Below are 20,445 nucleotides of genomic sequence, written 5' to 3' on the forward strand. Positions count from 1 at the left end.
TGAAGTGAAAATTGGAACGGAAATGCTTTTCACCTCTGACCGATAGTCAACGGAAATCAATTTCCGGAAAATCAATTTTTCAGGTCCAACCAAACGCCCGTAAATTCAGAAAAGCATTTTCAGAAATGCTTTTCACCCAAAACAAACACAGCCTAAATCTCAAATAAGTGACTTACTTCCTATGATCAAGTTGGGGGAAAAAAGTCCTCTACTTCCATAAAAAAGTTTTGAGATCTATATCAATGATAATGAACAAATCATTACAGTAAATTGTGAAATTTTCAATGCAAGAAATACGCTTTGAGGCTGCCAAGCCCCCATAAGTTCAGATTAAATTGAGACATTATTTTGATCAATCTCAACATCTTAGGGTGTGAAAGACATGAGAGCATAGTAACAGTCAATACAAAATAATACATGAAACGTGGGTTAGTCACATAATGGAACAATAACTATAATAATCTTCGCCAATCACATACCACACATCACATCTTTGACAAGTCTTTGTAGAATAAGAAACATCTTTCTTCTCATCCTTCTTCTCATCCTTCTTCTCTTCTTTGGGAGGACCTACACTAATGACTGCTGCAGATTTTCTGAATTTTCTGACCTTCTTGATGATCTTCACTGGATCAGCTTCACCAATTACTGTCACTGTACTTTTAGACGGGTCAAGGACTATAGAAGTTATACCTTCAATTGTTGCAATTAACTTCATCACCGTCTTCCTGCACTTTAAACAGTGTAGTTCCACTGACACTACAGTTTTCTGCAACAGAGGAGTCAGAAGTGTTAGTACGAACTTCTGATAAGCTCAGAGAAGGTAAATTATATGCCAAAACAAATGAGCTGAAGAAGTACTGCGATGTCAGTCAAAAGCCAATACTGCTCAGGACAAAGATGAGGTCCTAAATTAAATGGGACAGACAAAAGCCATCATGTGAATATGCTAATGAAAGAATTGGAACCCGAGGAGAGATACAACCTTTGACATGATCCAATACTATAAGTATAGGGCTGGAACAAGCAACAAACGCTACAGACTGATGAATCTAGATTTTGTATATAAAAACTATTCTCTTTCTCAGCTTCATTTGATTATATCTTTGGATAGATGCATGATTAAATACTGAATAAGAGTAACATTGTTAGTTGGTGAATAGAATTTAGCATGGTTAAATACTAAATGAGTGACATTGTTAGTAGGTGAATGGAAATAAATGCCAGTCAGAAGGTGCTCTTGATTGGGTCACCTATGCCATCCCATATGCATTTAATGCAGAATTTACACACTAAAAACTGACTGGTCTAGAATACAAGATATGCTACTCACCACTGACAATTTTATGTAGGTAGGACAGTTTATTTTCTAATTTCACACTCCTTGATAGAGAAAAATTCTTAGGTACTCCTACAGCATAGTAAATTTAATGAGTGGACTCTTTCCATGAATGTGAGAGGAGAAAGTACTATTCACCGTGCTCCAAGAATACCTAAGGATTACTCCTTGATAAAAATCACTTCAGCCAACATATGTGAAAGCTATCTTAGACTGCTAAAGGAAGGCATTGCACGGGTANTTATTCACCGTGCTCCAAGAATACCTAAGGATTACTCCTTGATAAAAATCACTTCAGCCAACATATGTGAAAGCTATCTTAGGCTGCTAAAGGAAGGCATTGCACGGTAATACAAAATGTTGACATATATGGCTGCTACAGACATGAAAAGTGCTACGAGTTATTTTTTTTATTATTATTTTTTGCTTTTTTGAACCATCGATCTAGATATTATTGCATTGCTTTAGCCTAGGATGTTTTGTGAAATTTGTGTGACATGACATATTACACATTGTCAAATGATGGGGAATAAGGCCTTTAATGCCCAGCTTCTCAATTCAGCTGAATGGGCACAACTTGGCCTACCTGTAGGACCTAATTTTGGTCGTATCCGGAACTTTAGCTCTAAGTTTTAAATACATCATGTTGAGTGGGTCATGTGTGTGAGAGAGAGAGAGGGTGGGGGGGGGGTGGGGAGAGAGACCTTTTCACAGCTCAGGAACTCGTTGTTGAGCACATGGTTCAGCCAAGCTGCAGCCAACAAACTGGACTGCACGTTCAACTAGGCTGATTTAAGGTACCAAAACTGCTCAACCACAGTGCACAGAGCCTTTTATATTAACTGCAGCTCCTGTCAGGCTAACTGATTCCTCGGCATAATCAATAATGTGCTCTGTAAAAATGGACAGTTGAAAATGCAGTTAGAAACATGAACTATCGTACCCCCAATCTGAGACCCAACAGGGATATTCTTTCAATCTTACTGCCCACAATATTCATTTCAAGCTTATCCAGAAATGTTAGGAATCTTTAAACTTTGACAATTGTTTAAGAAACAATACCTCAAAAAGCCCACAAATTATTTCGTAAAAGCTCAAAAGAAAACCCTTTTTGAAAATTTTGAAAAAGAAAACAATATACAATTGTAGGAACATTCTAAAAATATTTACCCAACTAAAAAAAAAGGAATGCTGTAAAATTTAACCAGCTTTAAGAAATTTGAAATAAGTGATGAAATGAACTACTTCATGCTTAAGATGCATTGTTATTAGAATTTAGATTTTCCATAGAAATTTTAAACTGACCTAAATATAAACAGATGCAAGAGAGTTGAATCATTTGAAAGATATCAAAACCATAAATGGCAGCAGAGTTCCAATGTACGCTCCCATGGTGGCAAAAGTAAAATACCCAAAACACAAGGGCATCTAAAACTAATAACCTAAAGCATCACCCTTCTACAATGTAGGCAATTTTCCTTTGTGCTCTGCCACTATGACCAGTCAAAAGGTCCAGTAAAACTTGCACATACACCATCTCAGGAACATTTGGCCTTGACACTAGGCCCAAAAGGAGGTTTGAGTATTTGAATAAGCAGTTCCTCCTCCAAACTGATTTTAAACCATTCCATCTAGAACTTAATTCAATTTGGGTTTGCAGGGCTGTTTCAAGTTCTATTGTTTTACTTCAAAAAGAGGTCCACCTAAAACAGTAAATCAATTTTTCTAAATTTCTACATGGCATGGTCAATATGGAATCCAGCTGTATGCATTTATAGGACATGTGAGCATGGATGGAATGGCACTGAAGTAGCTGATATATCACTTTCCCTGTCAAGCCCAAAAACTGTTCTGTCACTTTCTTCTCTGGTCTAATTAAGCCCTCATCAAATATAATAAGGAAACCATATATGTTAATACAATTACAAAATGTAGGCATGCATTTAGATGCAATATAATCAATCTCTCTAATGCATCTGCATGGTAAGCTCTTTGATGCACTACAAAACTGATTGACAATTATATAACTACAGCATTTCTTGACAAATCACAAAGAAATTCTAGGCTATTTTGGTAGGAATAATACAGTCAAGATAGTAACAATCTATGAGCATCAAATCTAAAGTATGGACAGAATGTTGCACGCAGCAATAAAATTCCAATCCAAGGCGCTCTGCAATACATAAAATAAAAGGATTGGAAAACGGGGGTTTCACATTCTTAACCAAATATACTTCCTCCTGCACCAATGCCCAAGATGCAAAAACTAGAAACAAAGATCATTATGGAGATTTAACTTTGACTATTATAAATCCTTCATGTGGTAGCATGGCACAAAAGGGAAGGAGGAAGAGAGGAAGAAAAAATGCAACTAATATTAAGTGTAAATTACCATGAAAAGAATACAAAAGAAAAACATTTTATAAAGGAAAATCTGATTGCCTCAACCACACGATGAAATGAGCAGTTCTCAACTGCACCACTACAAACATAATAACAGTTGCGTAAAAGAATGCCCTATCAAACTACTTGCACTTACCAATAGAATCTTCAGCAGAAAATTATCCTCCATGGCATTATATTGAATCTTTATTAGTAGTATAAGCCTCCATGCTTGTGGCTTCATCTGCTTCTTGTTCTGTGACCACCATCTTTAGTATAGCAGCTCACTATCTTCTTGTCTAACTCATAATATTCGCCCATCTTCTTCAAAGGTTTCAAATCCAGGTCAATGAAAGATGCCTAGAAAATTGCAACTCAAGTAAGACATCAATGTCATGAAAAATGACACCTTGTAGTTGAGAAATTCATCTTTCACCTTGGAAATTTACTTATTTAATATGTTAGAAACAATTTGATTTTACTTATGATTTTTAAGAAATCATATAATTCCAAACATTTGGCCCTGATATCAATTTTCTCAATAATTCCACATCTCCTGGGCAATAATAAAATAAAATAAAATAAAAAGAATTTTCAGCACATCATGATAATAAGACACAAAACTGGCCTTATATGAAATCCTCATACGTCAAGAGCCGCCTACCTTGTAATCAAAAGTTTGGTTGGTTGACTCTAGGTGTACTTCATTATATGGAGATCCCAAATCCCCATCTGCCCTGGGTCTAAAACTAATCATCAGACTACAATCCTTTGCAGTTGCAGCTACCAAATAGTCCTTCACAATCTTCAAGCTTTTATCCATAGGAATGGAATGCAAAGAGGTATATCTATGCAATACTTCTTCATCATCCAATTCTCCACATACTGGACAAGACTCAGAAATAATGTCATAATAAGCATGAATTGCTCCTTCTATGTCAAAATTGTCGAGCTTCTGGACCTCAAGAAGCTGATCCAGTATTCCAGACTTATAAACTGTCTCAGAAACAAGCTGTAGGAAATTCTTTGTGCGCTGGCCACTATCTGCCCTAATGATAGGCTTGAGTGCATCTTCAAATGCTTCACTAGTCACAACATTTGTACTGTCTGCACCACCACCCAAGCCCCCAAATATGAGAGAACCATTCAAAAATACCCGGAAATTATTCTGTGGCGTGGTAAAGAGATCATTGATAGCTTTGCGTATTTTGTCCTCAGACTTGGAGAACAGATCGAGAGGATTGTATTCACTTAATTCTGATATCTGTAATAAAAAAATGGAGTGGGTCAGAGTGCTAAAAGCATATGAAAAAGAAAAAAAAGTGCACAAATTTCAAAAGTGGTATCTGAAACACAAATACAGGTTTGACACAAACTAACTTGACCCCAACAGCACCATTACAAAAGGAGGGAACCAGAATTTTTTTTTTTGGTTTGGGGGGGGGGGGGGGGTGGGGGGGAGGGGGGGGGGGTTGTGGAGGGGAGGAGTGAGTACCTCTCCTTGATGCAACTTCAGGGTTTGGTGCATTCTGAACCGTGATATGATCCGTTTAACAGCATTTCCTTCAGATATGAATCTTGAACAAGGGAGAAATCCACATTTGGGCTACATTTGGGAAAATAGAACAAAAAGAAATGAACTAAATTACTTAGCATTAAATTTGAAAGTATCATTCAAGAGTCACTAAAAAAAATTAACACCATTATGAAATATATATATATATATATTTTTTTTTAAATAGCAAGGGAGTGCACCTTTATCTCAACAGATATACAGGGTACACCTTTGAGAGTACCTAACATGAAAAAAGCAGAATTAACTACCACTCTTTTTCTCTAAATATTATACTAAATGACATAATCACAATGCAGATTATCAAGGAGATTTTGGTGCTTGATTTGAAGATCAAAATAGCTGTTTAACACATACAATTTCTAAGAAGAAATCAGGTGCCCACCCATTGGCAGTATACAATTCCTATCAGAATTTCCATCCGGGTGGCTTCCTAGAACACAAGATAGTGATTAATGACCAGATTAATTACATTAACCATTGTGATGCTTTATATTTTTTTTAAACGTGTGAGTGGTAAATTTTATAGGTGCTTCTGATTTTACTCTTTTGGTTCCCTAACCTCTTGGGGTTGAGAGTTGTATTCAAAATGTGGGACAGATGGCCTAGTCCTCTAGGGTTGTGAGGGGTTGTATTTGTGTGCGCCAGGGATTAGGGGTCTCTAATGCATATACTGAGCCTTCTTGTATCTTCCCCCCCCCCCCCCCCAAAAAAAAACAAAAAAAAAAAAGTGCAAGTGCTAGAAATTCCTACATGCACAGTAGCATGATCTTCTAATGAATTTTAATCCTGCAATCCTTCTTCAACAGTTGTCTATTTTGAAACATGAATATTGTTAGAATTATGGTTTAATGATTAAATTCACCATTTCAAACAATCAATAATTTATCATGATATCAAAACATGAGATCCTAAGTTCGATCTCTATTTTTATCCTACCTTCCATTTAAAATGTTAAAAATCTCACATGTTGGGCCCCACTTATTAAAGGTGAGTTTAGGCCCACACTTGAGAGAGAGTGTTAGAATAATGGTTAAAGATTAAATTCAAAATTTCTCTTAAACTTTTGGGACAAATTGGTATTTATCAAATATCTTGCAACTCACCATCTAATGGGGCTGCATGTTTTTTACCAAATAAATTTTAAGTGAAAATATAAGGGAATGGGCTAGCTTTAAATAATAGCAACTAAAACAAGCATGAAAAAAACATTAGCTGGATTTGAACTGAGATTAAAATATATTAGTAAGGTAACCATCTGATTTTTGAATAAGCTAAGGTTTCAAAGCTAAGATCCTTTTTACCTGCTTGCTAAGTGTGATACTTGTGTGAGATGCACACCTGTAAATATTTCCGTGTGACACAGAAATTGTAACCAAGTGCAGGATAGTTATTCGACCAAATTCTTAGAGACAGAAATTACCAGGAAAAAGGGAATGATCACTCATAAGGAGCGCAGAATCACAATCTGTATCAACCTTGGCAGCATCAACTCGCCAAGCAGGACGCTCACATAGAATGTTCTTCTCAATTGACTCCAGGAATTCCCTAGATACAAGGACACGCATCTGCCATATTCAATCCAAGCCAAGGTCAGAAAACTTCAACTAATGCTAGTAATTTCAAAATGTTCCCAAGCATCAAACCATTTTCCCTTAAAACAATCCAATCTAATATGGTTTTGAAAATCCTAATATAAACATAGCCAATCTAGTTCTAATTTTCCTTTCTTTTCTATAAAGGATCAAAATCAACCATAGCAACACATAACATACAAACCACGTGCTAATTTCCAGGTAGTCCACAATAGACTGCCCCAACTGATAGGAAAATGCAGAAACACAACATTTAAGCAAATCAATAAGTTCACTTATACCACATTTGCATCATTATTCAAATTAGGCATATTCTAGGAAGCACAGACACAAACACGGGTATGATATGGTGGCATGAGCAATTTCAGAAAAATTATAACATAAAATGGTCGGTACGACACTGGTATGACATGGGTACAATACCCTAAATGAAGTGTCCGTGCTTCCTAGGCCATACTACATCCTTTAAGTTTGGAACATTGGGGTCATTTCTAAGGGTCTGCCATAAAGAGTTTTTTGAGCTAACAAGCATTTTAAGCCAAAAATTCCCCAAACCACTAAAAAAGAGCTAAAGGGTTCCCTTTAAAGCTGCTAAATTTGGAGCATCTAGCCAAAAAAGACTCTACAATTCACTATATGCTTTATGAATCTAGAACTATAGAGCACGAAATTTGGCACACAGTCAAAATACTAAAGCGCTTTTCAGTTAAAACTCTACTTCACATTGTTCACAATGCCAAACGAGCACTAAATCAGTCCGTTGATTACGAAACATATAATTTACTTCATCGAGTATTACATCAATGTCAATATGCTAGTAGAATCTTGCTGTTAATTTATTCAAAAAAGGGCATCATTTTAAACAGAAAGTGGGGGGAAATTCTTTTATTTTAGGCTGGTTAAAATGCGGTAGAGCATAACAAAGGGGCACATTGTCCTTATAGTAGTCGACGGACTCATTTATATTAAAAACACATTTGGCTGTAAAATCTATTTTTAGAAAATTCACACCAGCTCGTGCAATTTTTTTTTTTCTGTCTATTTTAGCATAATAACATACTTTCTCTATTTTACATACTCACTTTTCAAAAACCACACATCATATTATCTATTTTACACTACATTTTATTAAAATATCAATTTTTTTTTAATTATTTCTCTTTCTTCATATACAACAACCATCATTCCTTTATCCGTTATTATGTAATAACAAACTTGTAAATTTATACAATTACACGCTATTGTCTAATAAAAATAACCACTCACTTGCCAAAAAGAAAAAAGAAAAAAAAAAGTGAGAGAAGTATAGTAGAGCATACCCCAGAGTCAACATATTTAGAACCTAAAAGCGGAGACATAACGTGTTCCACATAGAGTTGGGCAGCAATTTCTTTGTTAGGGCACGAAACGATGCCGTCTATCTCCTTCCACAAAACCCGCTCATTCTCACTCAACGCCGTCGCGCTCTGACTCCCCGGCGACCCGACCCGCGGCACCTTCTGTACCCGCATCACTTTCCCCACCTACACATACATACATACATACATACATACATACATAAAGCTTGTTGAAGTAAAAAAATAATTGTGCAAAGAATTTGAGAAATGGTAAGGTGTTTTTTGTTTACAAAGGAGGGAGAGGATCCAGTGTAAGCAAGAACAAGATTACGAGCTCCTTCGCCTCTGTACGCCCAATCACCAGCGTCCTTTTCCTCTAAAACCAAACCCTCCATCTTACTAACCGTTTTTCTCTCTGTGATTTCAAAATTCAAACTCACTTTCACAAACAGTAAAATCAAATTATAAACACCAAAAAGAAAAGTAACAATTAACCAAAACGATGGACGATAATACCAAATTTTTGTTCGAGTGTGGTCTTATTAAGAGTTAGATCCACCATGTACCTGAAATTTTTTTTTTTTTTTTTTTTTAGTTTCAAAAGAGATTGCGAGACGATCGAAGTGTGGCCAGATCTTAAAAAAAATCCTATCTGATAGTATATAATAATGGCAGACAAATATGGTTTGTCGAGAGTGAGGGTGAAAGAGAGAATCTTTTTGACTTACAGTGAGTGGATGTCACTGCTCAGGCGTTGAGAGTGACTCTGAATAATGAGGGTTTCTTTTTTCCTTTTTATTTGATACTTTTATACTGGCTTTATTTATGGAAAAGATAGCGGATGCATTCACGCCATTAATTTAGGAAATGTTTTATCAATGCTATTATTTAATATCTAAAATACCCTCATTAGTTTATCTACAAGTAGTCAACTAATAGAGATAAATATGTAAATCAAAACTTCTATATTTTACGACTTACAAAGTCCCGTATACTTTACCAATTTCTCTCATTCTTCTTCAGTTAACCCACTACGCACCCTTGGTGCTTTCAAATTTGGTTTTTAAACAATTTAAACACACTCTGTCAAAGGCTCCTTTTTATACTTTCATATTTGGTTTCTAAACAATATTAATGTCAAAGGCTTCAACAACTTTTCTGATTCTATCTTTTGCAAATTTTTTTTCTTTATCATTGACTTTGTTTGAGTTCTTATCTGCCATAGCTATCAAGTATTTAGCATTTGAAGAGTACTTACACGTAGGTGAATGTATTTTTCATAAGAATTTAAGGTTGTTTTGATGCTTTTATTATCGGTAGCTAACTTAAAAATTTTAATCAGAAGGATTTGTGCTTGAACTGGCTGCTTGAGAAAGGATGCTGGTGAGGACTATTTATATTTATAGTTTGCACCAAAGTGTTTCCAAACATTTTTTATTTTTTTTATAATGAATTCGTTCTTTATTTTTTAAATGATTAACAATGGATTTTATTTTTAAAGTACTAACTTTTTGCTCAAACACAAACTTTTTTTTAGTTTTTTTTTTAAAGGAATTTACGCTACTTTGGTTTCCCAATTTAATTATGTTTTGCTTTTTTTTTTTTCCACGTGTTTGTGAACCACTTTCCCATTATTGTTAATTAATTCAAAGTCATTCAACATGTTTGTGAACAAAAAAGCCATTCAAGGTCATTCAACGTGGTTATCAAAAAAAAAAGAAAAAGAAAAAAAAAAGAGTCATTCAATGTCATTCCATTTATAAAGTTTGCTCCTTTTTCAATTTTAAAATATTTGATTTATTCAAAATAATGATAATCTTAGATTTATCCCTTTTCTCTCTCAGGTTCATATATGCACAAATTTCTCAAATTGCACTTAAGATGCATTGGAATGGAATATTAGATAAGTTTGGGTGAGAGATTTTACAAGAATTGTTGTATGATTCAAACCTCACTTGAAGTGGTTATTATCTAAGAAATTGTTCTAAAAAAATTTCTTTTGTAAAAGAAATTTTATTTATCATTTGTATAGTTCTACGTGGGATTCAATTTATAGTTTTTTGATAAGAAAAAGATAAGGATAAGGGGTTTTTTTTATTTTTTAATGGAAATAAGTTTTTTTTTTTGTTTTTTTCTTTTTTGATTCAACGTTAATCTAAGTTAACGTGGGTTTTTATTTTTTTGGATAGAATCATTCAAATCAGAGGTATTTTTTCTTTTGTTTTTCTAAGAAGTTGAGGCAAAAAGAGAGAGAGAGAGAGAGAGAGAGAGAGAGAGAGAGAGAGATTGTATAACCTCAAATTTAGGATTTTAAAATTAATAATTTTACTTAGATAAGTGAAAAAGAGTGGTGGATAACTGGAAATTCTTTTTAACTACGAGGGAGAATCTCATTAAAAAATTAAAAATTAAAAATACATGGACGATGGGATAAGGATAAGGGGTTTTTTTTTTTTTTTAGTTTCAACTCTAATTCAACGTTAATCTAGCTTAACATGGTTTTTTTTTTTTTTTTGTTTTTGTTTTTGTTTATATAGAATCATTGAAATCAAAGGTATTTTTCTTTTCTTTTTCTAAGAAGGTGAGGAAAAAAAAAAGATTTTAGAAGAGGTTTCTATCTAGCAAAAGAGATTTAAAGAAGAAAAAAAGGGTAGGTTTGATAGCGGAAGTGGATTGAGGGTTTTTTTTTTTTTTTGTCTTTTTTCTTTTTTCTTTTTCGATGGAAAAGTGGATTGAGGTTTTTATTTTTGTTTTTTTCTTTTGAATAAATAAAGTTGTTTTGAAGACATGGGTTAGTGGGAAAGTGGTTATATTTTGTAGGAAATTTAGTGGTTTAGCCTATATTTAGTGGCTACATTTTAGGACTATCATAAACAAATAACAAACAATTAGTACATTTTTATTTCCATAAAAAATGTTACGTACACTTTCTTGATTTTAAAGGTAGTTAAGAATCTTGAATTTAATCTCTTTTTGGTTTTTGTTATGGATGTCTAGTAAGTGGCTAAATTTTAAAATTAAACAAAAAATGATAGTTGTCACAAAAAAAAAAAAAAAAAAAAAAAAAAAAAAAAAAAAAAAAAAAAAAAAAAAAAAAAAAAAAAAAAAAAAAAAAAAAACAACAACAACAACAACAACAACAGCACCAAAAGATAAAGAAAAGTGGATTTGGATCCTTTCCTTTAACAAAAATAAAAAATTAAATAAACAAAATGTGAGCATTTTACTGTAACCAGAAAAATAAAAAGAATTAAAATTTTGTACTTTATTTTGTTATGGATGTGTACTAAGTGGCTACATTTTAGGACTACCATAAATAGATAACAGCCATGTCCATTCCTCTTAAAAAAACCCACATCCCTTTTTATTTCCATCAAAATTGTTATTCCATAAAAAATGTTACGTACAGTTTCCTGCTTTTAAAGGTAGTTGCTAAATCTTGAAAATGTAGTAGCTAAATCCTGAATTTAAGCACTTTTTAACTTTTGTTATAGGTGTGTAGTAAGTAGCTAAATTTTAGGATTAAAGATAAGTAGATAACTCCCATAAATAAATTAGAATTTTCTCTTTAAAAAATATAAGAAGCAATTGAGGAAAGATGTGTAAATAAAAATTTGGATAAATGAATCATTTCAAAATGAAGTATTCTTTTTCTATTCTTCACTGGAAAAAAAAGAAGATAATTTAGATATGCCCACAAATATCGGATTGAATTCAATACTAATAATAAAAACTAATGTAGTGAATTCTTTTAATAAGATGACCTATTCCATGTTTCTAATGTGGTGAATTATTTTACTATTTTACCTGATGTAAATATTTCAAGTTTCTACATTTCTCTATCAACTTCTTCATAATAGATTGTGTAAATATTTTCACATGTAATTTGTAAATAGTTACAATTTCATTATACATTTTCAATTTATGTAAATTTATAAGATTTACTAAGGGGATCTTTTTTTCCTCCCCCTAAAAGTTAATATTGAATTATAGCATCATCTTCCAATCATTAAAACATTGATTACTACATTAACAAAATTGTCAAAAACGGATGATAATTACGGAATACTAGCCTTTGAGTATGCATGTGTGTGCATGCTCAAAGGCTCTTCTATTTTTTTTTTGGATAAAAGTTAATAATTTGAATCAATTATAATTTTGGATTATTACATTTTCCAATCACACACACACACAAAAAAAAAAAAAAACAACAACAACAAAAAAAAAACTAGGGGTGTGACCCATAAATGCATAACACTCATCATACCCCTAGGTTTTTTTGTAACTAGAAAATGTAATAATCCCAAATTATAATTTATGCAAATTATTAACTTTTACTCAAAAAAATAGAAGAGCCTCTCACGCGTGTGCTTAGAGGCTAGTTATAAATAAATTATTTATTGGAAAAGAAAAAAGTTAACTTTTTTTTTTTTATTGTTGGTAAAACTTTCTTAAAATAGTCTATTAATAAATTGCATAAGGGGAATGATCACCTCTAGTTTTTAAACTTTCAGTTTCCTCCACTTTTAAAATAGATGAGTGACATATGTACATAAAATGATTCAACCGTTAGGAAAACTTAACAATTTTTCATATCTCTGTTTTCTCTCCCTTCAACAACTCTAAAGCCAAACCGATTTACTATACATCACCACTGTTCAACCCAAGACTATAGCTGCCTTCACCACCTCCACAAGCCCTTTTAGCTACTACCTCGCCGCTATCAAATGCCACAACCGTCGCATCATCAAGTCAGATCCTCCTTTCAAATTTGTTATTTTTTCTCAATCATTTTGTGAAACCAATGCTGCAAATCTCTTCTTTGGCCTCCAATATGCAAAACCCAAGAGTTTGAACTCCATCTTCACCTACACATGCAGTGGCCGTCGATCCACGCATTGTCACAATTTCTTTGTCGACTGGTGGTTCGCGAAACCAACGCCACGATTCTCTTTGTCAGCCTCCAATATGTAAAACCCAAGAAGCCGGCCTCCATCTTTGATCTTATGTGCCTCCACGCGCGGCTTGAAATTTGGTCGTTGATCCACGCAACGTTGAAGGTTGCCGTCGACTGTTGCTCTAACTCCAACAAGCCCATGCCTTCTTCTTGCACTTTTTATCTCAAAAAAGTTTTGATTTTGCATCTATTTTTAAAAACACAAATTGCTAATTTTCTAACCATTGGATCATTTTATTTACACGTGTCACTCATCTATTTTAAAACTGGAGGAAACAAGTGGATTTAAAACTGGAGATGATTCTCTCCCATTGCATAAAATATTCATTAAATTGATCATTAATTTCATGGGTCATATTAACGGTGTATTTTAATAAATTATTTTAGAAAAGTTTTGACATCACTTTCATGGAAAATATAAAAAATTGTAAAAAATTTCATTGCTTTTTTTTTTTTTTTTAATAATTTCTAAAAATATTTTGGCTTACTTCTAGTACTTTTTAAAAATAAATCTCATTTTATTTTAATGAGAGACTGCCACATTATCCACTAACTAAATAAAATGTAAAATTAATGATGATGCCCGAAACTTTCGGCAAAATTTCAAAGACAGTTAGTTGTAGCCAAAGCTAATTTGGGGTGTTTAATCTGGTAAGAGGAAGGTTTGGATTCCTCCCAAACCAGGTGAGTTCAAAACAAATTTCGATGGTGCTATGTTTAATGAAAGTGATGAGGCGGGGATTGGAGTTGTAATCTAAAATTTAGCTGGGAGATCATTGTTGCCCTTTCGGAAAAAATCCATAAACCCTCATCGGTGGCTATTCTCGAGTTGCTGGCAGCAAGAAGAGCAGCTAGATTCGTCCAAGAGATTGGTTTTCGTCAATCTCATTTTGAAGGTGATTCGGAGTCAGATGTTAAAGCCCTTTAGATAAGAGATTTTTCTTTCTCTTCTTTTGGTCATCTTATCAAGGACACTTTGTTTTTTGTTAGCTCCCTTTGGAGTTTCTCTTTCTCTTGTAATGTGAGGCAAGGTAATTCTGTGGTACATTCCTTAGCCTAGAGAGCAAGAATTTCTTTTTCGTTGCTAGTTTGGATGGAGCATGTTCCACCAAACTTAGAATCAACTGTTCTTGCTAATTTATCAACTCTTTAATTTTATACATATTGAGTTGGTTTCTCAAAAAAGAAAAAGAAAAAGAAAAAAAAGACATGTCTAGTTAAAAAAGTATTGGAGATAAGCTAAATCCTTCTAAAAATATATCATAAATCAATGTCTCGAACATTCATTAACATTTTCCTAATTTTATAAATAAAAAAGAAAGGTGATGTCAACCTTCTCTTTGTTTCAATTCACTAATGTTGATTATTGAGAAATGAGGAATCTTTGGTTAATCCATTAATAAATACATAAAATACTCTTTACATTGATCCTTAATCTTATGGGTCACGTTAAGTTGTTAACAGGTGTTTTTAGAGTAATTGTTAATAAAAAATTTTATGAAAGTTTTAACACTACTTTCGTGAAAATTATAAAAAGTTGTAAAAAACTATTTACTTTTTATTTTCCATAAAAGTGAGATGGGTTCAAGTTACACATTTTCTAAATCATTGGATTTAAGTAGATCCAACGGTAAAAAAAATGCATTCATTAATGCTAATATTCTGATAATGATCTCATTTATTATCCTTATTTATAACATTCTATACCTATCTCTAATCCCAAAAATAGGTATTTTTCTCTTTGCTCTCTCTTTCTCATCCACTACACATTCCTCTCTCCTCCATTGCTCTTCCACCTCCATTTTCATAAAGTTCTACCTCCATAGCCACATAGAATCTAATACAAAAAATCTATGGCTATGGAGGTAGAACCTTATGAAAATCATGTTTTATGTTGGATTGATACTACTAAAGCCCGTGTTTAGGTTGGACTAAAATCTATGGTTAAAGCCGTTAATTTGATAAATGGACCTTAAAAACATTAACTTTAAATTCCTTGATATGCTCTTAGGTTATGATGCTTTGATTCAAAGACAAATCAAAACAATTGGTTGATATTATTATTACTTCTTTCTTCATAAGTGCCATGGGGCATTGCAGATGCATAATCTATACTATCAATTATTCAACTATGTATTGTTTTTTTCTCTTCATATTTTTTTTTTAATACAACATGACAAACAATAGTTAGGAAATACTTCCATTTCTTTCTATTTGGTTGCTGACAGTGGAGAAGATGTATATATGAATTTTGCATTTAAGTCTTGAGTGGAGCACTTTTTATGTCACAATTCCCAAAAAGAAAAAGGAAAAAGAAACTTAATTGTACTCCTTCTTACCTACAGTTTCTTGGCCATCATTTCTTTTCTTTCCATATATTGTAAATTTTGTGAAGCTTGATACTTCGAAAATTTTCATGTTGGATGACTTTAGTTTGATTTGCCATGTTTGATGTGCGCAGCATGTTAATTGGCTTGAGATAACCCCAGATTACTCGATTTTCATAAGATTTTTTGTATCAAATTCTATGTGGCTGTGGAGGTGGAACCTTATGAAAATGGAGGTGAAAGAGCAATGGAGGAGAGAGAAACGTGTAGTGGATGAAAAGGAGAAAGCAGAGAGAAAAATATACATATTTTTGGGATTAGAGATAGGTATGAAATATTATAAATAAGGATAATAAATGAGATCCTTATCAGAATATCAGCATTAATGAGTGCGTTTTTTTTTACCGTTGGATCAACTTAAATCTAATAGTTTAGAAAATGTGTAACTCTTTAGAGTTATGCCAAGTATAACGTGAACCCATCTCCATAAAAGTATATCTAAACTAATGCACTTAAAGCATCCATTAACATTTCTCTGATTTTATAAATAAGAAAGGAAGGTAGTACAAGCCTTCTTTTTCTTTCAGTCTATTATTATTAGAATCTTTTTTTTTTTTTTTTTTTTTGAGAAACAACCCCTTTGGGATGGGCAAATTTTATCAAGTTATTCGGTTAAGATCATAGTTGTAAGCATCAACAATGTCCGAAGGAACATCCTCCATCAAGACGAGAAAAGAATTACAAATTGATCTTCTAGCTAGCCTATACGCCACGCAGTTGCCTAGGCATCTTACATGCTGAAAGGAAACAGACTGAAAAGAAGATTCCAGTGAATGAATATCCTGCAAAACTTGCACTTCCACCATCTCTACCAAGGTAGGCAGTGGAAAATGCTGTGCCAGAGCAGCCATAACCTGTCCGAGATTGTTATGGACTATAATACCAAGCCCAGCAATGTTCCTGGTTGGGAAAAGAGCACCATCAAAATTGACTTTAGCCAAACCAGAGGGTGGTGGATGCCATCTGACTAATTTGGCAGTTCTTGGAATCAACACATGGATGGGTCTGAGTTGCTAGAATTCCTGAAGAGTCTCGGGCTAGAGCTGGAATTTTCTCTAGTTCGAAAACTGTTTCCTCTGTTCTGGATTTGTTTCTCCTCATCCAAACAAAGGAAATCATCATTGCAAACAAGTCAACGTGGCCTTTATCGTTTTGGGCTAATTGGATGACATCCAGGAAAATTGAAACAGAACCGGTTGCTCGCATAAGTTCAGCAAATTGCACCTGCCATATTGGAGCCAGTGAAGGGCATGACCATAGCGCATGGAGGGTGTCTTCAGGGCCCACCTTGTAGTTCAAACAGCAGGAGTCTGAAACCAGCTTCTGACGGAATCTAATACTGATTGTTGGGGAACAGGGAATCTTTGGGTAATCATTAGCAAATGCATAAAATATTTGTTAAATCGATCCTTAATTTTATGGTTTACAAGTTTTTAAAGACAATTATTAATAAATCATTTATAAAAAAAAAATTAACACACTTTTACAAAATATATATATATATATATAAAGTCAAAAGAATTTATTGCTTATTTATTTTCTCCTAAAAAATTTCTAAAACATATCCTAAACATTCATTGGCATTTTTATAATTTTATAAACAAAAAAGAGGGGTGATGCCGGCCTTCTCTTTCTTTCAGTCTACCGTCAGAATCTGATGCTGATTGTTGAGGAAAGAGGACGGGTCCTCTCAAGTCCCAAATTGCGTGACTGCTTTAGATTGTTGTACGTTTGGGACATAAATGTCGGCTGAGAAGTGTAACAAAGGAAGCAGTTTTTGTTATGATTCACTTGATCCCTTGAGGCAGCGTGCAGCTTATCGTAGTACCTCAAGCCCAAAATAGGAAGCCAGATTTGAATCCAATGTGGATCTTAGAGTTCAATCACAGAACAGCCCAAAATTCACCATCTTTATTTTGGGTCAAAAAACCAAAAATCGAATTATATGGGACTGCCCATGTAACTTAGATGAGTTGTAATCTATTTTGTGAAGGACATAACGTAGCCCCAAAAAAAAAAGAAAAAAGAGACCATCTGTCGTTAAATAATCAATTGAACCCATAAAGAACTAGAGCCGGCTAGTCAGCTACAATTTGCTTTCTCCATCATCGGCTGAGTTATCAAATCAGCTAAAGTATTGAACTGCTGGTGCATTTGGCCGTTTATGGTTAGAAGAAAACATACACCTAAAATTTTGGGGTGAGATTGAATCAATTTGGACATATAAAATGGGACAAAATTTAGCTACAAAATTGGTTGTAGTTTAAGGCTATAAACTCACTCAATAAAATAAATATTACAACATATTTTGAAAATCTAACAATTGAATTACATGTTTTTTACGCCTTTAATACACATGTTAAATTTTGTGTCAATTAATTATCATTTACCATATGATTTCTAAGCTTATATTTTGTGCATAGTTTTAAATTACAAAAACTTGCAATTTAAAAAATTTATTGATGACATAGCTATTGATCTTTAATTTTCTTGAAATTTTGCAAGCATGGAGGATATTAGAAGAATATGTAATCCAATGGTAGATTTTTCAAAATTTACCTCCAATAAAAAAATATTAAATAAGTTTGTTGCCTTAGGTTACAACTAATTTTGTAGCTAAACTTTGTCTTATAAAATGCACTCAATAATTGAAAAGACAAATTAAATGTAATCTGAACCAAATTTTGTGCATACGTGACACTCAATTTGTTATGTTAAGTTTGGTTTGTTATGTTAAAATTTAAGTGTTAAAAGCTGAATTTAATAATAAATTCCAAAGTAATTCCAAATTCTAACAAATCCGGTTATTCAACAAATAGATTTCAATTTAAATTACGTAATTTAATTATTCTCATTGTTTTCAATGCACTTTAATTCATTCACACTTATTCACCTATAACTAATTCATTTCTCCCTCCCATGAAATTAGTTAGTGCACCCAATATATACTAGACGCCTGTTCACATAAAAGTGAGTCATATATGTGGGTGCCGTAGATGAGGTCAATATCTCATTGATTGGTGCAATTAATTATTGTTGGATAACATTTTGGACAATTCTTTATGTGTAATATATTAAATTCTTTAACTAGATTAAAAAATATTAATACAATAAATTTAATTATTTTTGAAAAAAAATAAGATAGTATGTGTTTAACTCAAGGAAGTCAATACCGTACCGGTACCGGCCGGTACGTACTGTACCGGTTGCATACTGGTATCGAAACATTAACGTTTCGTACCGGTTTAAATACCGGCCGTACCGGCCATGTACTGGCCATACCGGCCAATTTCGGGCAATACCGGCCGGTACCGGGCGTACCGGCCGGTACAAAAAAAAGTTTTTTTTTTTTTTTAATTTTTGTAATTTTTGAATTTTTATTAGGGTAGAATGATAACTTATTTGCATTAACTTATTATTATTATTTGTTTTCTTAGTATGCAATGGTGACTTTTAAGCTTTCTATTTTTTATATTGTGTGTTTTTTTTTCTTTTAATTAATACTAAAGTCCAAAATTATGAATAATTAGTTTTGAATTGAGGAAATGTTTTATGGTAAACTTTTATATTTATTATAATATATATACATACACACACACACACACACACACACACATATATATATATTTATTTATTTATTTAAAAATATAAAAAATAGTGGTAAACCCGAAACGGTATACCGGTATTGACCGGTATCCGAAATATACCATACCGCTGGGCAAACCGGTACAGCCTCCGGTACGATATTGACTCCCTTGGTTTAACTAGTTTGGAATAAAGACCGGTCTTGCAAAATGGTCTCTCCTCACGTAGGAGCTCTCTCTATCTCGTGACCCAGCAAGATTACTCTCTCCCTTAATTCTGCTAAGGGTTTGCCTTTTCCTTTTTTCCTTTATTCTCTTATTGGAACTTTATTGCTACATTTTCAATGGCTGACGAAGTGATCCATAGTCTGGAAAAGATGAAACTAACGCTGGATAAGGAGGAAGTGATAGCTATTCCGGAGGAAGGCCGAAAAGAGGAAATAGACAGCTACGCACAGAGTCTTATTAGGAAGTTTCTTACCTGCAAGTCTTTTAATAGAAAGGCGGCTCAAAGTGCGTTGAGAAGGGCATGAGGTTTGGGAGATGGAGTTCAGATTATGGAAGTGGGCTCCAACTTGTTCCAGTTCAAGTTCAAGTCAGAGTTTGAGTTGGATCGGGTGGTTAGAGGGGGGCCTTGGTCATTTGATAATCAAGTACTAATGTTACGGCGGTGGCAACCAAGGATGACGGCAGCCAATGTAAAATTTGACTCGATGGCTTTATGGATTCAAATATGGGGAGCCCCCTTTGATATGGTCTCTCCCAAAGTTGCTACGAAGATCGACAAACGAATGGGGGATGTTGTTGAAGTGGAAAAAAGAACGGGTCAGGATACGCAACACCTGTTCATGAGAGTTAAGGTAGCACTACCAACGTCCAAGCCCCTACGGAGAGGAGCGTTTCTTGGCAGTTCAGATGGCCAAAATACATGGGTGCATTTTAAGTATGAAAGACTGCCTATGTTTTGCCATTTTTGTGAAATAATGGGGCATGATCTCAAAAATTGTGCGCAGCATTATGCATCAAGGAAGAACGGTGTGGAGGAGGCTTGTCAGTATGGGGAGTGGCTGAAGGCAACCGGTGGGCAGTCTTGATCCCTTCCAAAGGAAACACCAACAAACTTGAAGCAAACAAATGATGAAACTGATAGTCATGCACTTGGTGGCCAGGGAGTGGCAGTAATGGTGGCTGGTGAGAAGTACACGGAGGCACTGATGGAAGGGAAGAGTCATGCAAATGACGATAATGTAAAACAAGAAAGCACGAAAAATCAGGAGAATGTTCCTATAAC

The 20,445-nt window shown here is 33.8% G+C and overlaps 3 protein-coding genes across 7 annotated transcripts; 1 reads left to right on the forward strand and 2 right to left on the reverse strand.

Moving 5' to 3' along the window:
• Positions 1–212: 212 nt before the first annotated feature.
• On the reverse strand, positions 213–9,028 carry LOC112011030 (inositol-pentakisphosphate 2-kinase-like). 5 transcript variants are annotated; one of them, XM_065780162.1, is made up of 11 exons: positions 8,955–9,002; positions 8,743–8,792; positions 8,517–8,641; positions 8,209–8,412; positions 6,718–6,862; positions 5,477–5,517; positions 5,217–5,327; positions 4,386–4,985; positions 3,879–4,081; positions 2,044–2,232; positions 213–769 (listed from the first exon to the last, which is right to left on the reverse strand). In XM_065780162.1, exons 2-9 carry the CDS (start codon positions 8,786–8,788, stop codon positions 3,962–3,964), a joined length of 1,392 nt encoding a protein of 463 aa, XP_065636234.1. In that variant the 5' UTR covers positions 8,789–8,792; positions 8,955–9,002; the 3' UTR covers positions 213–769; positions 2,044–2,232; positions 3,879–3,961. The 5 variants fall into 5 exon arrangements, with proteins under 5 accessions (XP_065636234.1, XP_065636237.1, XP_065636233.1 ...); XM_065780165.1 differs by lacking the exon at positions 8,743–8,792 and having other exon boundaries at positions 8,793–9,028; XM_065780161.1 differs by having other exon boundaries at positions 8,743–9,028.
• On the reverse strand, positions 434–3,911 carry LOC112011032 (heavy metal-associated isoprenylated plant protein 2). Its single transcript, XM_065780182.1, has 2 exons — positions 3,879–3,911; positions 434–769 (listed from the first exon to the last, which is right to left on the reverse strand). Exons 1-2 carry the CDS (start codon positions 3,909–3,911, stop codon positions 434–436), a joined length of 369 nt encoding a protein of 122 aa, XP_065636254.1.
• Positions 9,029–19,711: 10,683 nt separating the features above from the next.
• On the forward strand, positions 19,712–20,248 carry LOC112011033 (uncharacterized). Its single transcript, XM_024043419.1, has one exon. It carries the CDS (start codon positions 19,712–19,714, stop codon positions 20,246–20,248), a length of 537 nt encoding a protein of 178 aa, XP_023899187.1.
• The last annotated feature ends 197 nt before the right edge of the window (positions 20,249–20,445 follow it).

This window comes from Quercus suber, unplaced genomic scaffold, assembly GCF_002906115.3.
Source record: "Quercus suber isolate HL8 unplaced genomic scaffold, Cork oak 2.0 scaffold_226, whole genome shotgun sequence".
Lineage (NCBI taxonomy): Eukaryota > Viridiplantae > Streptophyta > Magnoliopsida > Fagales > Fagaceae > Quercus > Quercus suber.

What these genes read in the sequence shown, in the direction of transcription:
- LOC112011030 (XM_065780164.1), bottom strand. Translation starts at nt 8,788, where the DNA reads ATGGTGGATCTAACTCTTAATAAGACCACACTCGAACAAAAATTTG. An exon ending in CTGGATCCTCTCCCTCCTTT is followed by an intron (nt 8,413 to 8,516) that starts GTAAACAAAAAA and finishes ATGTATGTGTAG; the next exon opens with GTGGGGAAAGTGATGCGGGT. An exon ending in ACCAAACTTTTGATTACAAG is followed by an intron (nt 4,082 to 4,385) that starts GTAGGCGGCTCT and finishes GCAATTTTCTAG; the next exon opens with GCATCTTTCATTGACCTGGA.
- LOC112011032 (XM_065780182.1), bottom strand. Translation starts at nt 3,911, where the DNA reads ATGGAGGATAATTTTCTGCTGAAGATTCTATTG. An exon ending in TTCTGCTGAAGATTCTATTG is followed by an intron (nt 770 to 3,878) that starts GTAAGTGCAAGT and finishes CCTCTGTTGCAG; the next exon opens with AAAACTGTAGTGTCAGTGGA.
- LOC112011033 (XM_024043419.1), top strand. Translation starts at nt 19,712, where the DNA reads ATGGAAGTGGGCTCCAACTTGTTCCAGTTCAAGTTCAAGTCAGAGTTT.